The sequence below is a fragment of the Trifolium pratense genome, linkage group LG7 (assembly GCF_020283565.1).
Source record: "Trifolium pratense cultivar HEN17-A07 linkage group LG7, ARS_RC_1.1, whole genome shotgun sequence".
Taxonomy (NCBI): domain Eukaryota; kingdom Viridiplantae; phylum Streptophyta; class Magnoliopsida; order Fabales; family Fabaceae; genus Trifolium; species Trifolium pratense.
Genome location: NC_060065.1, coordinates 51737516 through 51750526, shown reverse-complemented (window position 1 = coordinate 51750526; position 13011 = coordinate 51737516). Strand labels below are relative to the sequence as shown.

Below are 13011 nucleotides of genomic sequence, written 5' to 3'. Positions count from 1 at the left end.
CCATATGCCCTGTCCTGGATGTGAAGGAGGTGTGTTGAGAAGTTTCATATTGATTGAAATATGACTTAAAAAATATCTTTTATAAGTAGTGAGCAGTTCTCGCCTTACAATCTGGATTCAATTAGCTCCAACATAAATTCTTGTAGTGGCATTGGATGTGCTCCCAATCGTTCTAGTAATTCATAACATGTTTTTTAGCTAGTTGTGTTTATGACTTTTATTTATAAAAATTAATTTAAACGATAAATAATTTTGGAAATATCTTGTAAAAATTAAATTTTTTAAAATTTCTTAAAATTTGTGTTAATTTTATTTGTGAAGATAATAGACTTTTGAAGTAAACAATTGTATGCATATTTGTCAAAATATTGTTTTCATTATTTTAAAAATTACCTCATCTCTAACTAGTATTTCAACTTCCATTACAATTACATATTTTTAAAATGGAAAATACAAAATATTCTCACAAACTAAACAGTCTTATATAAGGAAAAACATAGACAGAGTTGTAATTGAAGACTTGCTTAAGGTAAAAGTCATGTTTGTGTACAGTTTGATATATAGTTAATATTTACCCAAGTATAAAGGTATCAAACCTTTGATATGTATGTTTTGGTCTCATTGTACATAGCATGAGAACATAAGCTACCTTTCAAAAAAAAAATGTAAAACAAAAAAGTAAACAAAGTTACACATTACAACCAAAAATAATATATATATTTATATTCTTTTTCCTTTCTTAGCCCTCACCATTAGTTTTCATCAGAAGCAGTTACTTTTCCCCACTTAACTAGTAACTACTATTTTTGTTAATTGTTATTAACTTATTTCTTCAAATTATAAGCATCCATGCATGCATCTCTTCTCATGTTAATTTTTTCTTTCAAGGAATGAAAGAATTACCATCATGAACAGGAAAATGAGAAACCACTTGAGCATTGTTTGATCTATGTTGTTCCCCTTGATCAAAAGATATAAAAGAAGTATTATAGTATTCAACAAATCCACTGTTTTTATGATTAACCACTTCATGCACACCTTGATTATCATTAATTAGTTTTTGATCAGAAAATGATGATGATTCTTTCATCAATGAACCACATTGTCTAGGTTGTGTTTGGTAGAAAACTTTGGAAACTACTAATTCTCCTTCTTTCTCTTCTTCATTGTTTCCAAGATGATATTGATGCATAACCCAATTTGTTTTCTCTGGCTTTCTCTGCTTTCTGTAGTTAGTGTAAAGCACAAGGATTTTTTTGTAACCTTTTAACTTGCTATTTATATAGACCGGCCTTGTTTTACCTGTTTTGTGCCATCTTGTTTCACTTCCATCTTCATCTGTGTGCACTTTTCTCCTTTTTCTTGTTCCTGTTGTGTATGCTTTTGATGGCCTATGAAAGAAATGTCGGATCAGGCCGTCTTTGCCAACGCCTGCAATATTATATGTAAAAATTAGTTATACTAGTTAGTTTGTTTGTTTGTTAGTTACGCTGGTTTGTTGTTCTTCTCGTTAACGATATAAGTCTTATGTATCCATTGATATAAGTCACATTTCACATTATATATGCATATAATGTCATTTATATATTTGAGGAGACCCTTTTATTAGAAACCACTCTCTCTGTATCATATATAAGTAAAGATTCTTTTTTCAAATTCATTGACTAGTTGATGTATCAGGTTCATATTCACCGATGTATCTAGTCCATGAATATAGACCAAATACATCATTGTTTGTATCTGGTCCATATTCACTGATGTATATGGTCCATGAATAGGGATCAGTTATTCAATGAACATGGAAAATAATCATTGTTTGTATATGGGACCGGAGGAAATATGAAAGAATAAAAGAAATGAAAAATTAGTTACAAGTATATGCATATATTTGGTGGCTTGTATATTAAATAAATTGACCTGGTAACTTCTCTGGATGAGTACAGCAGATTCCATTCTCTCCTTCAAGAGTAGGAATGAACTCATCAATTAAAGGATGAAGCATTTGAATATCAGACCGCACTTTTGCTTCCAAATGTTCAAGAATCTCTTGATCAGTAGGATCAAACTTCACCCCAGCAGGTAATCCAGGTAACTCATGAATTCCAGCACCCTAATTAATGTTAATACCAAAATATTCATATTATTTAGTACAAGGAAAAAAACACACCATAAAATCATTAATAACATCACCAAAGAAACATAATATGATAAATGTTCATTATGGTAAATTTGGCAAGATCACAGTGCGCCATCGTGATTTTGATAAAAGTTACTCCTCTGGTCTCATATATAAGTAAATATTCGGTTTTCAGGTTCATTGAATATCTGGTTCATACATCAGTTATTCAATGAACCTGAAAAAAGAATTATTGTTTATGAGACCAGAGGGAGTATACTTTAAAGTTTCAACAAAATCACGGTGGCACTGTGATTTCATCAAACTCATCGTGATTTCAAAATAATGCAATGTGATGAACCTGATCTTGGCATTTGATATGATGACCACAAGTAGGACAAGTTCTTATTAAGCTATCTTTTCTCCTCTCCATAAGAACACTATGATGATTATTTTCAGGGTAACTACACTGAGTCATTTATTCTCTCTTCTCTACCTTGCTTCTCATTTCATTTGTGTATAAAAGAAAAATGAAAGAGAAACAAAAAAGATAGAGCAAGAGGGAGACAGAGAGAGATAACTTGAGTTAAGAGATGGATATTTAAAGTAGAGAAATAAATAATAAGATTTAGAAAAGAAGAACTTGTCTCTTCTAAAGGGTTGCTCCCTCATGCCACTTCTTGTTGAGAGGTGGAAAGGAATTAAATTCTATCTTACTTTTTTTAGTACTTAATTTCTTTTATATTATAATTAAATCTTATAAAATTGTAGCTAGATCTTCTTAATTTTTCTTACTAATGGAGGTGAATGAGAGAGTGTGACACCTAAACATTCTTAATATAGAGACTGAAATTAAAAATTAGATAGATGGGGTTAGTTGCACTGAGAGAAGAGGAATAAAAAAATATAAAAGATTGCTTGGATCTCAAGTTATGTAGTTGCTTTGTATATTTGTATGAAAACTTGTTGAAGAATAAATGTAGAATTTTTGTCCTTTTTTAGTCTGACTAAAGGGTAGCTTTAATTAAGATTAAAATCTAGTCTAGAATAAAACTAGTTTTAAATAATTAAAAATATTGATATGTTATATTAATTATTTAATTAATTATAGAAGAGTTGAGTGGGATTGAGGCAATCTAATTATGTAGAAGCAGAGAATTGTAGAACTTAGGTCTGATGTCAAGTTGGAGTGTATATAAAGTTAAAAATATATTCATACCAGAAAACTATAGGGAGAAATTAAATTGAAGAAAACATTTTTCAACCAACCATAACAATTTCATTACTTTATGTAGACTTTTCATGCATAGCAAGAAACCTCTCTTTCTCCATCTTTTATAGTAACATCAATGATAGTTGCATTGCAGCATACTATCACCTGCAATGTGGCATCAAATGCTACCATCTGTTGATAAATGTATTAGACTATATCAATATTTTAAAAATGAAATTGAGTAGTTTAATCGGCAGAATCGTAAATTTGCATTATCGGCAATTAATTTATTTGAACAGTTTGGTCACAGTTTCGTTCTAAGTCAAATAGTTTAAACCAGTTGAACCATGATACAAAATCTCGCTATTTTTTATGTCTGCTTCATTTTTTATATTTTTTAATGCGATTTTTAAAATATTGAGATATATGCATTTAATACTATAAATTATTTTAACATGTAGATATTTTCAAATTCTCTGAGTTTTTTTTTTTTTTTTGATATCTAAATTCTCTGAGATTTAGTCAGATGATACATTTACACTTAATTATATCCATTAATTAAACTATGTATTTGTATTAAGTGAAGGATAGACAAAATAACATATTGAAAAACAGTCTCCAATCCAAGTCAATTATTTTTGAGCTAAGATTCAAGTTCAATCAAATATATTAGACAGCATGCTTTAGTTGTATTTGTATATAGACCAAGACAAGATTTTGTACCATAATAATGACTTTAGCCTAAATTAAAGTGGAAGTACTGACCCTACATTTATTTATGGGCTGTCATGATTTGTGCACTATGTGGTGAAAATGTAAGTAGGTAGATTTTTTATTTTTTTTTCTTTCACATCTATGCTTAATGTGTTTCAATGTATAATGTGTACAGTAAATAATGTCATGCAAAATTTGCAAATATATAAATTCTTGTTTGTGCAAGTAAAATTTCTCTGTTTATCAAGGTAATATATATAGAGGTTAGGTACTCAACAAGGAATACCCTTGGTTAATTTAAGTGTATTGGATATAACATAAAAGTTTCTTGTGAGATATATAACATAGAAAGAAACATAAAAAAATTCTGTGAGATATATATAATGGACTCGGGGTGGGATGAGTAGTTCAACTAATAAAGCTAGTTGAGTCAAGGGTTAAGGAGTTTGAGGTCCATCGTTCAAGTCTTGACAACGAGAAAATATAACATAATATTGTAATATAATAACAATTTGTCGTTAAAAATAAAAAAGATATAATGGACTCACACTCACCTCCCCTTTCTAACAAAAAACATAGCAAATTAACTTTTTTTGACAGCAAACAGCTAATTAAACAATTGACTTCTTACTAATTAGTATGCATTCCAATTTGTTGTTGTGAGAGTCGACAACATGACTTTTTCAACTCGAGTTTGATTTCTAAAGTCGCATGTTCGGGAGATAGCTTAGTCTCAAATTAAAAGAAAAAAATAAATCAAATGTCTCAGTGTCAATTCAAAGATTAGTCTTATAACAGACTCAAAGGGTCAAAGTCGTGAGGATACCTTTAAGCCCTTATAAAAAATAAAAAAAAACTTAATCACAATAGTCAGCCAAAAACAAAAATATCATGTACAAAGAATACGGGACTGCCTTCGGAATACCATCAGCATCAACAACTCGAACTTATTTAACAATCACACAAACTTTCTCTCTCGTCATTCTCACGAAACCACCACCATCCACCTCTAGAACTTAACCAACAATCTCCCTCGTCGTTCTCATACCATCATCAACAACTTGCCAGTTTCATCAAGATTTAATCCCTCTCCTTATTCTCTCAAACTTAATCAAGGACTTCTCTCAAACTTTATCAAGGAATTCTCTCGTCATTTCCTGAAATCCGCAATCAGGTAAACTTATCATACTCTGAGAGCCAATCAGATTCTCAATCTGACCCTGATTATGAAGCCATTCAAACTTTACTTAGGTTTTGCACCATCGACCAAGTAAGGGCTTTCGATTTCTTCAATCGTTACAAAAAAACTCAGGGATTTGTACTTCTGACCCGTGCATATTGTCTCATGTTGCTTATCTTAATCAAACGTAATTTGACGAGTCTCACACATAGGGTGATGAAAGCTAGTTTTAGGGACAATGTTGATTATAGGGTACTCATTGATTGTTTTATTAATGGAGCAATCATCTATCATATAACGAACATATACTGAATATTGTTTTTGTTTTCATATTTCTCAAGAAGAAAAGACAATTTTTAGTTCAAATGAAGAAACAATCATTTCTCCCGATCAAGATAAAGGTTTGTTTCATAATTATCAAGTTTTTGTAGCTTGGACATTGATGATACAAGTTCTTGTATATATCAATTATGTCCGTCATATGTTAATTTTAATAATTAATTTATATTATTTAGTAGTTTCTAGGTAGAGTTACATAGTAAATACCTAAAGAATATAGCTCTATTGAAAACAAGTCAAAAGTTTGAAGATAAAGCACAAAATAAGGTGAAAATGCTAAAATAATCATGAATTTTAACAGCGTTAAATCGCCCTACAATAATGTTTAAACAAATGTGACACTACAAGAAAAACATATTTCTCGGAGGCAAGAAAACCCCAAAAAACAGCTCAAAATTGCCAAAAAGTGGACATTTGTTGGCTGCCAAAGTCTACCAAAAAAATGCCCATTTTTGGGGGAAATTGATTGTTGTCCACCAAAGGTTTGGGTGGACTAGAGTTATGAACTGGATTACTGTGCGCAACATACAAGAGCATGTTTTCCTTGCTGAATCCCTTCAATAGGAGGGGCAGATCAGAATGACAGCCAAATTTAGGGGGCTTAATTATGGAAGGTTCTTGGAGGTGACAACTGAGCTTGAAGATGCTTGGAATGAAATTGTTGCACTACAAGCAAGAACACGAGGCTGTGATCAATCTGATTGGCTCTCAGAGTATGATAAGTTTACCTGATTGCGGGTTTCGGGAAAATGACGAGAGAATTCCTTGATAAAGTTTGAGAGAAGTCCTTGATCAAGTTTGAGAAATAAGAGAGGGATTAAATCTTGATGAAACTGACGATTTGTTGATGATGATATGAGAACGACGAGGGAGATTGTTGGTTAAGTTCGAGAGGTGGGTGATGGTGGTTTTGTGAGAACGACGAGAGAGAAAGTTCATGTGATTGTTGAATAAGTTCGAGTTGTTGATGCTGATGGTCTTGACAAGCAAATTTACATGTTCAAAATGTCAATTATTAAATGTAATTCCTCAAAAAAATTAATCACCTAATAATCTACATATAGAAGGAATCTGTGTTTTTAGGTAAAAATAATATTCAAACACCAATCGGTAACAAGTTAACTTATATATCCAATGTAGATTCTAGAATATAAATCATAGAATACGCTTGCATACTTATGCATACAAAATACAAAATAGATTGTTTATAATGACTATAGCAAAACGGGACCCATGCACAATTTCTCCCCATAACAAATATTAAGAGAATCTTTGGCTTTAATTGCCTTTGGTGTTCAAAAAAGAAAATTACATGCATGCATAAAGAAATGAAGCCATGAACTTTCAGCTGTCCAGCAGCCCTACTTACTATGTAAATAGTATAGGATTATTTCACAAGAATTGGGAATGACAAAATCGACCACCCCGCCCTGCCTCAATAACTCGTCTAAAGCGGAACAATGTAGGATAGGTCAACTAGATATAAAGTGTCGAAAAATCTCATCATTTTTCCTTTTTATGATGGCCGACGGACTGATAGGTTGGCCTATCTATTTTTAAAAATAAATTATTAATTAAAAGTTCATAAAAAAAGTGTAAAAAATGTAAAATAAAGACAATTTAAGAAGGTCAAAATTTTATTTTTTTTTGGTACATAAAGGTCAAAATTTTATAACCAAGGTGATTTAATAAAGAATATGAAAATTAGATTGTTAGAAATTTGCAAGACTCAAATACTCAAATAAAATTTGCCCATGACCGAAACCCAAACATTTGACCCAATATTGCAACTTTTGTATAAGTAAGCTTACTTGACCCAAACTCTCCTTCTTAAATCGAAATTTTCTCTTCCCATCCACTCACTTTCTCGCTTACTCCCTAGCGCGCAAAAAAATTCGGAAAATACATTCCGAACTGTTTTTCTAGTGTAAAATTTACACTATAAAAATTTGGAAAACGTTTTCCGAATTGCTAGGAGTAGGGAAGAAAGTGAGTGGGTGGAATGAAAAAATTTCCTTAAATCTTAATACTCTTTTATTCCATTCGAAACTATTTTTTTCATGTGTAATTTTAGAGGGGATGAGTGTGTGTGTGCGGGGGTGGTGGTGGTGGTGGGGAGAATTTTTCCTCTCGTAGCATCTGACTATACAAAATTGATGATGTGTCGGAATTGTTTTTATTTTTATTTCTTTTCCATTTGGAATAGTGGTAATTATTTGTGAGAAATACTCTTTTAATGTCTTGCTCCTTAGGTTTCAAGTGTGAAGGTTCACCAACATAATCTTGGTCTCTAACTTAATGGATTTTATATATTTTTTGAACTACTTATTATATTTATATAATTTGGGGATTAAATCAAAGAGGTGATAGTTTATGGAGTAAATCAATGGCTTATCCAGTAGACATCATTCTACTCAGTCATTTACTTCTTCATCTCTTTACTCATAAAAGTATTTACTCCAAAAAAAAATGAAAAACACCAAAACAAGACTTGTTTAATGTGCACATATAAAATAATTTTGCACCACACACGATGTGTTTGTTACCATTAGACTAATGTGTTCGTCATACCTCATTTGATTCGATCGTAAGATTTATTGATTCACCGATAGAAACTAATCCGTAGATGATGCAAAACTTATATATGTCACTTATGCAGTTATGCTATAGAACTAGCCTCAAGTCCCCAACAATGCATTGGTCATTCATACTGAAACAATAACATAGGTCAATGCATTTTCATAGTAAATTTAGTACTAAATTCATTGACCTATGAAAATTTATAACTAACCGCTGTTGCATATTAAAATTGAGATTTGAGGTTTAAGTATCTCAACTTGGAAAAGTTGCCAAATTTTTTAAATTATTTTTTTTATCTAAAAAGAATCTCAATAATGATAACAAACAAGCCCTCCAAAAAGTATCTCATTGTCTAAGCCTTAAAGCATTTTTGTTTGCTGATGCCTCAATTTGTTTATTTATTGCCATGATATATAATATAACACACGACCCCTTCAAATTACAAACTAATATTTAATTTTCTTCCCAAATACTAATGTCAGTTTCTGAGTCAATTCTATATTAGCCTATTAATTTGGATATAATAGCCATTCCAAAAATGCCAAGACTTAGCATTGATGAGAAGAGAGCAATATAGAACCATAAGCAGACACATTGTTGAATCAAACAAATAAAAGCAGACAAGTAGATATGGGCTGAAAAACAAAGCATATATATAAACATTTCATGATATTATAGTTTAAGAATATTGGTATGTTCCATAAATATTATATAGTTTAATGACAACAGACTATTTAATACCGACACTTCAAATTAAAGTTGTGTCTGGGTGTCTGACACTTATTAGTCACCAACACCAATACAACATCGACACATGTGATTACATTTAATTATTCAAATTTTCAAATTATTATCAGTGTCGAAGTATCTGTGTCTGCGACAAGTAGGTCTAGTTTAAACTATGCTTCCTAATGATCATTGTCAGAGACTACTTCTTGATAATAAGGAGAGAATTTTCCACTTCTTGATTTAGCAACTGTTGTTACTTCTTGCAGCATTTTCACTACACTTCTCATTGAAGGACGGTTTATAGGAAGTGAGCTTGTGCAAAGAATCCCCAAGTTGAGTACTTTGCTGATTTCTTCCTTATACTTAGAATCAAGAGTTGGATCAATCACTTGATCATGTCCTTCCTCATTCAATTTGGAAGAAACCCATTTTACCAAATCTTTTTCTCCATATTCTTGATCAACAGGGTGTTTTCCAGTTACCAATTCCAAAATCACTACACCAAAGCTATAAATGTCACTCTTTTCATTCACCCTAAGAGTATAAGCATATTCTGCACACATAAATGAAAGACACTTAGTTTATAACTTGATTAATTTGCATATAATTGAGGCATGTTGAGATTACTTGGTAATAGACTATGAAGCACGGACACGACACAGACACTGACACGACGACACCGATAATAATGTGAGAAAATGACATATGGAATATGCCTAATCCGAGGAAAGGAAATCAATTATGAATGCATTATGATTAGTACCTGGTGCAATGTAACCACAAGATCCTGCAATCATAGACATAGGTTCTTCTGTCCCATTGCTGACACCTCTAACAAATTTAGCAACTCCAAAATCAGCAATTTTTGCACCAAATTCTCCATCTAACAAAATATTGCTAGATTTTACATCCCTATGAACAATAGGAACAACACAATCATGATGCAAATAAGAAAGTCCCTCAGCAGCCTCAACAGCAATTTTAAGCCTTGTTGGCCAATCCAACAAGTTTTTCTTACCACTATGCAACAAATCATCTAAACTTCCATTAGGCATATACTCATAAACTAAGAGTTTATTATCTCCACTATTATAACAACACCATAACCTTACAATGTTCTTGTGCCTAATCTTTCCTAATGTTTCAACTTCAACTTCAAATTCATCTTTTTCTTGATCATTAACATTTCCACTTTCTATCTTAGTTCCTCTCCATAATTTCTTCACCGCAACTACCTCTCCATTACTCAACACAACTTTGTAAACCTTCCCAGAAGATCCACTCCCTATTACATTATCTTCACTCATCAATTTAACAATCTCAAACTCGCTAAACCCTAGTTTATGGAACGATCTCCACTTCGATGTACGAAAACCGTTCTTAATCTTCTTGAAATTTTGGAATTTGAAGTAAAACCATGCCACCCCAACAATTAAAACAACACCAGCAAGTACAAATATGAACCTAAAAACCCAAACAAAGTTCCTATTCTTACTCTTCTCACCCAAATTCGGACACATTCCCGAAAGATCAGCACATAAATCGGTATTTCCTAAAAAACTTTCCCTATAATTCTCATTTGCATAAAGAGGAGGAATTTCACCAGAAAGCTTATTATTTGAAAGATTAAAAATATCAAGCTTCAAATTTTGCAGATCCATTGGAATTTCACCAGAAAGTAAATTACCAGAAAGATCGAGAAAATTAAGCCCCGGCAAAGTTCCTAATTCACTTGGAATATTACCAACAAACCTATTATTAGCCAAATCAAGCTCATTAAGCTTCTTCCAATCACCAACCCAATTAGGAATCTCGCCAGAAAATTGATTACCTCTAAGAACAAGCCTACCCAACTGGCTTAACTTAACCATACCGGTCGGAATTTGACCGGTAAGACTATTCCTACTAGCAACAAACTCTCCAAGATTATCCAACAACCCGATTGACTCCGGAATCGACCCATTAAACCTATTCCCTGAAATTAACAAAATTGAAAGATTATTTGCTCTTGAAATTGCATTAGAAATAGACCCAGAAAGAGAATTTTCAACAAGCTCAAGTAGATACATATGGGGTAGACCCCAAAGTCCATAAGGAACAACACCAGAGAGATTATTATTCCCAAACCTAACTCTCATTAAGCTCACACAGTTTCCAAGACTCGCCGGAATTTCACCGGAAAATGAATTGTGAATCAATAACAGTTCTTGTAAACTTCCCTGACGACATAAACTCGCCGGAATCTCACCGGAAAATTGATTAAACGAAACATCAAGCAATTGAAGCTTTGAATTGTTTCCCAAGCCACTCGGTAACTTTCCGGTGAGTGTGTTGTTGAACAGAAGAAGCTCGTATAAATTCTCCGACGAAGCTAAACTCTCCGGCAGAGAACCGTTGAGTTTATTATAGTACAAATTCAAAGACCCCAGATTCTTCAAACGACACAACTCGTCAGGAATCGTTCCTGTTAACTCATTATCAGAAGCATCGAATCGTTCCAAATGAGTCAAATTCGATACACCGGCACGTGGTAACTCGCCGGAGAATGAGTTTTGGAAAAGCTCGATTTGCACAATGCTGGTTAAACCGGAGATCATAAGTTCCGGTATGGTTCCGTTGAGCATGTTCCGTGATAAATCGAGGTTTTGAAGACGAACGAGTTTCCGAAGAGAAACCGGAATTTGACCCACAAGATTGCAACCGGAAAGCCATAGAATTTCAAGGTTGGTGAGGTTTCCGAATTCTTGTGGAATTTCTGAGAAGAAATTGTTGTAAGCAAGGTGAAGTTCTTTGAGAGATGAAACGTTGCTTAGAGAAGAAGGTATGTTTCCGGTGAGAAGATTGTTAACAAGGGAGAGAGATTGAAGTCTCCGGAAAAAGCCGAAGGTTGGCGGGATTTTACCGGAGAAGTTGTTGAAGGAGAGGTTGAGTTGTTTGAGGTTAGGGAGATTGGAGAGAGTGTTTGGAAGTTCGCCGGAGAAGAGGTTTAAAGAGAGGTCTAGATGGTGAAGAGTGGTGCAAGTGGAGATGGTGGTGGGGAGAGTGGAGTTGAGGCTGTTGTTAGGGAGAGAGAGATGGGAGAGAGAAGGGAGACGGCAGAGGGAAGTCGGGAAAGGACCGGAGAGATCGGAGTTAGGGAGGTTTATGGAAGTGACAGAGTTTGTGAGATTGTTGCAGAGGATGCCAGTCCAGTTGCATGGAGTGGAGTCATGGGGAGACCAGTTGGAGAGAGAGTTTGAAGGGTCGGAGAGATTGTGTTTGGCTTGGAGAAGGAAGAGACCTTCTTGGTTGAGAGAGAGAGTGGGAGAGATTATTGAGAGAATGAGGAATAATAGTTCAATCATTTTGCTATAGTTCATGTTTTTGTGTTGCTGAGACTGAGAGTGTTCATCAGAATTTAGAGATCATATTTTGAATTGAATTGTATGTGACAGTTTGTAGTACTAATTCACAACAGTATAAGTGGTGGGTATATAGTAGGTGAAATGACTTAACTAACATGGGAAATGTTTGTTCTCATGTTTTCTTTTTTCTATTCCTTAGATCAATCAGATACTGTCATGTTTCTTTAGTAGTATACTGGTATGGATTTGGATACTGTCATGTTTTTCTATAGTAGTATACTGGTATGGATTTGGATAGTATGGAATTGGATTTGGTGCAGTTACTGTGCGATTTGAACTGTTCTATCATGAATTGACGGATGAGATTTTTTAATGTTTGTTTTTTCAATATTTAATTTGAGGTGTCCAATCATGAATTGCCGGCCGAAATTTGAAACAGGGTGAAACCGCGTGCTTTCTCTACAGCCGGCAATCCAAATCCATTTTGGTATGTACTTTTTGGCCTTATTTAATACCGCAATGCAATAGAAACTATGTCTGTAATTTCAAAAATCGGTCGGATGAAGATTATACAGTTGACTTATATTTCACTAAAATGTGAATTCAATTTCTATTGTTGAACGTGTTAGTCTTGTTAATGGATAGTCTGTAAATACCTCTTTCAACGCTCTCTCAGAGTCTTAGTCTCAACTTTGAGCTCGTTAGCTGGCTCTGGTGAGCACTTGCCTTTTAGGACGCAACTGACGTCAACTTTTTATTACTGATAAACTAGTCTCACAAACATAATGAACTAAAC

General features: G+C 33.3%; 2 protein-coding genes across 2 annotated transcripts; both read right to left on the bottom strand.

Moving 5' to 3' along the window:
• Positions 1-524: 524 nt before the first annotated feature.
• LOC123894735 (NAC domain-containing protein 73-like) lies at positions 525-2920 on the bottom strand. The gene is made up of 3 exons (XM_045944800.1): positions 2478-2920; positions 1918-2110; positions 525-1431 (listed from the first exon to the last, which is right to left on the bottom strand). Exons 1-3 carry the CDS (start codon positions 2592-2594, stop codon positions 884-886), a joined length of 858 nt encoding a protein of 285 aa, XP_045800756.1. The 5' UTR covers positions 2595-2920; the 3' UTR covers positions 525-883.
• A 5897-nt stretch (positions 2921-8817) lies between these two features.
• LOC123894734 (receptor-like protein kinase HSL1) lies at positions 8818-12554 on the bottom strand. The gene is made up of 2 exons (XM_045944799.1): positions 9635-12554; positions 8818-9424 (listed from the first exon to the last, which is right to left on the bottom strand). Exons 1-2 carry the CDS (start codon positions 12228-12230, stop codon positions 9051-9053), a joined length of 2970 nt encoding a protein of 989 aa, XP_045800755.1. The 5' UTR covers positions 12231-12554; the 3' UTR covers positions 8818-9050.
• Between the last annotated feature and the right edge of the window lie 457 nt (positions 12555-13011).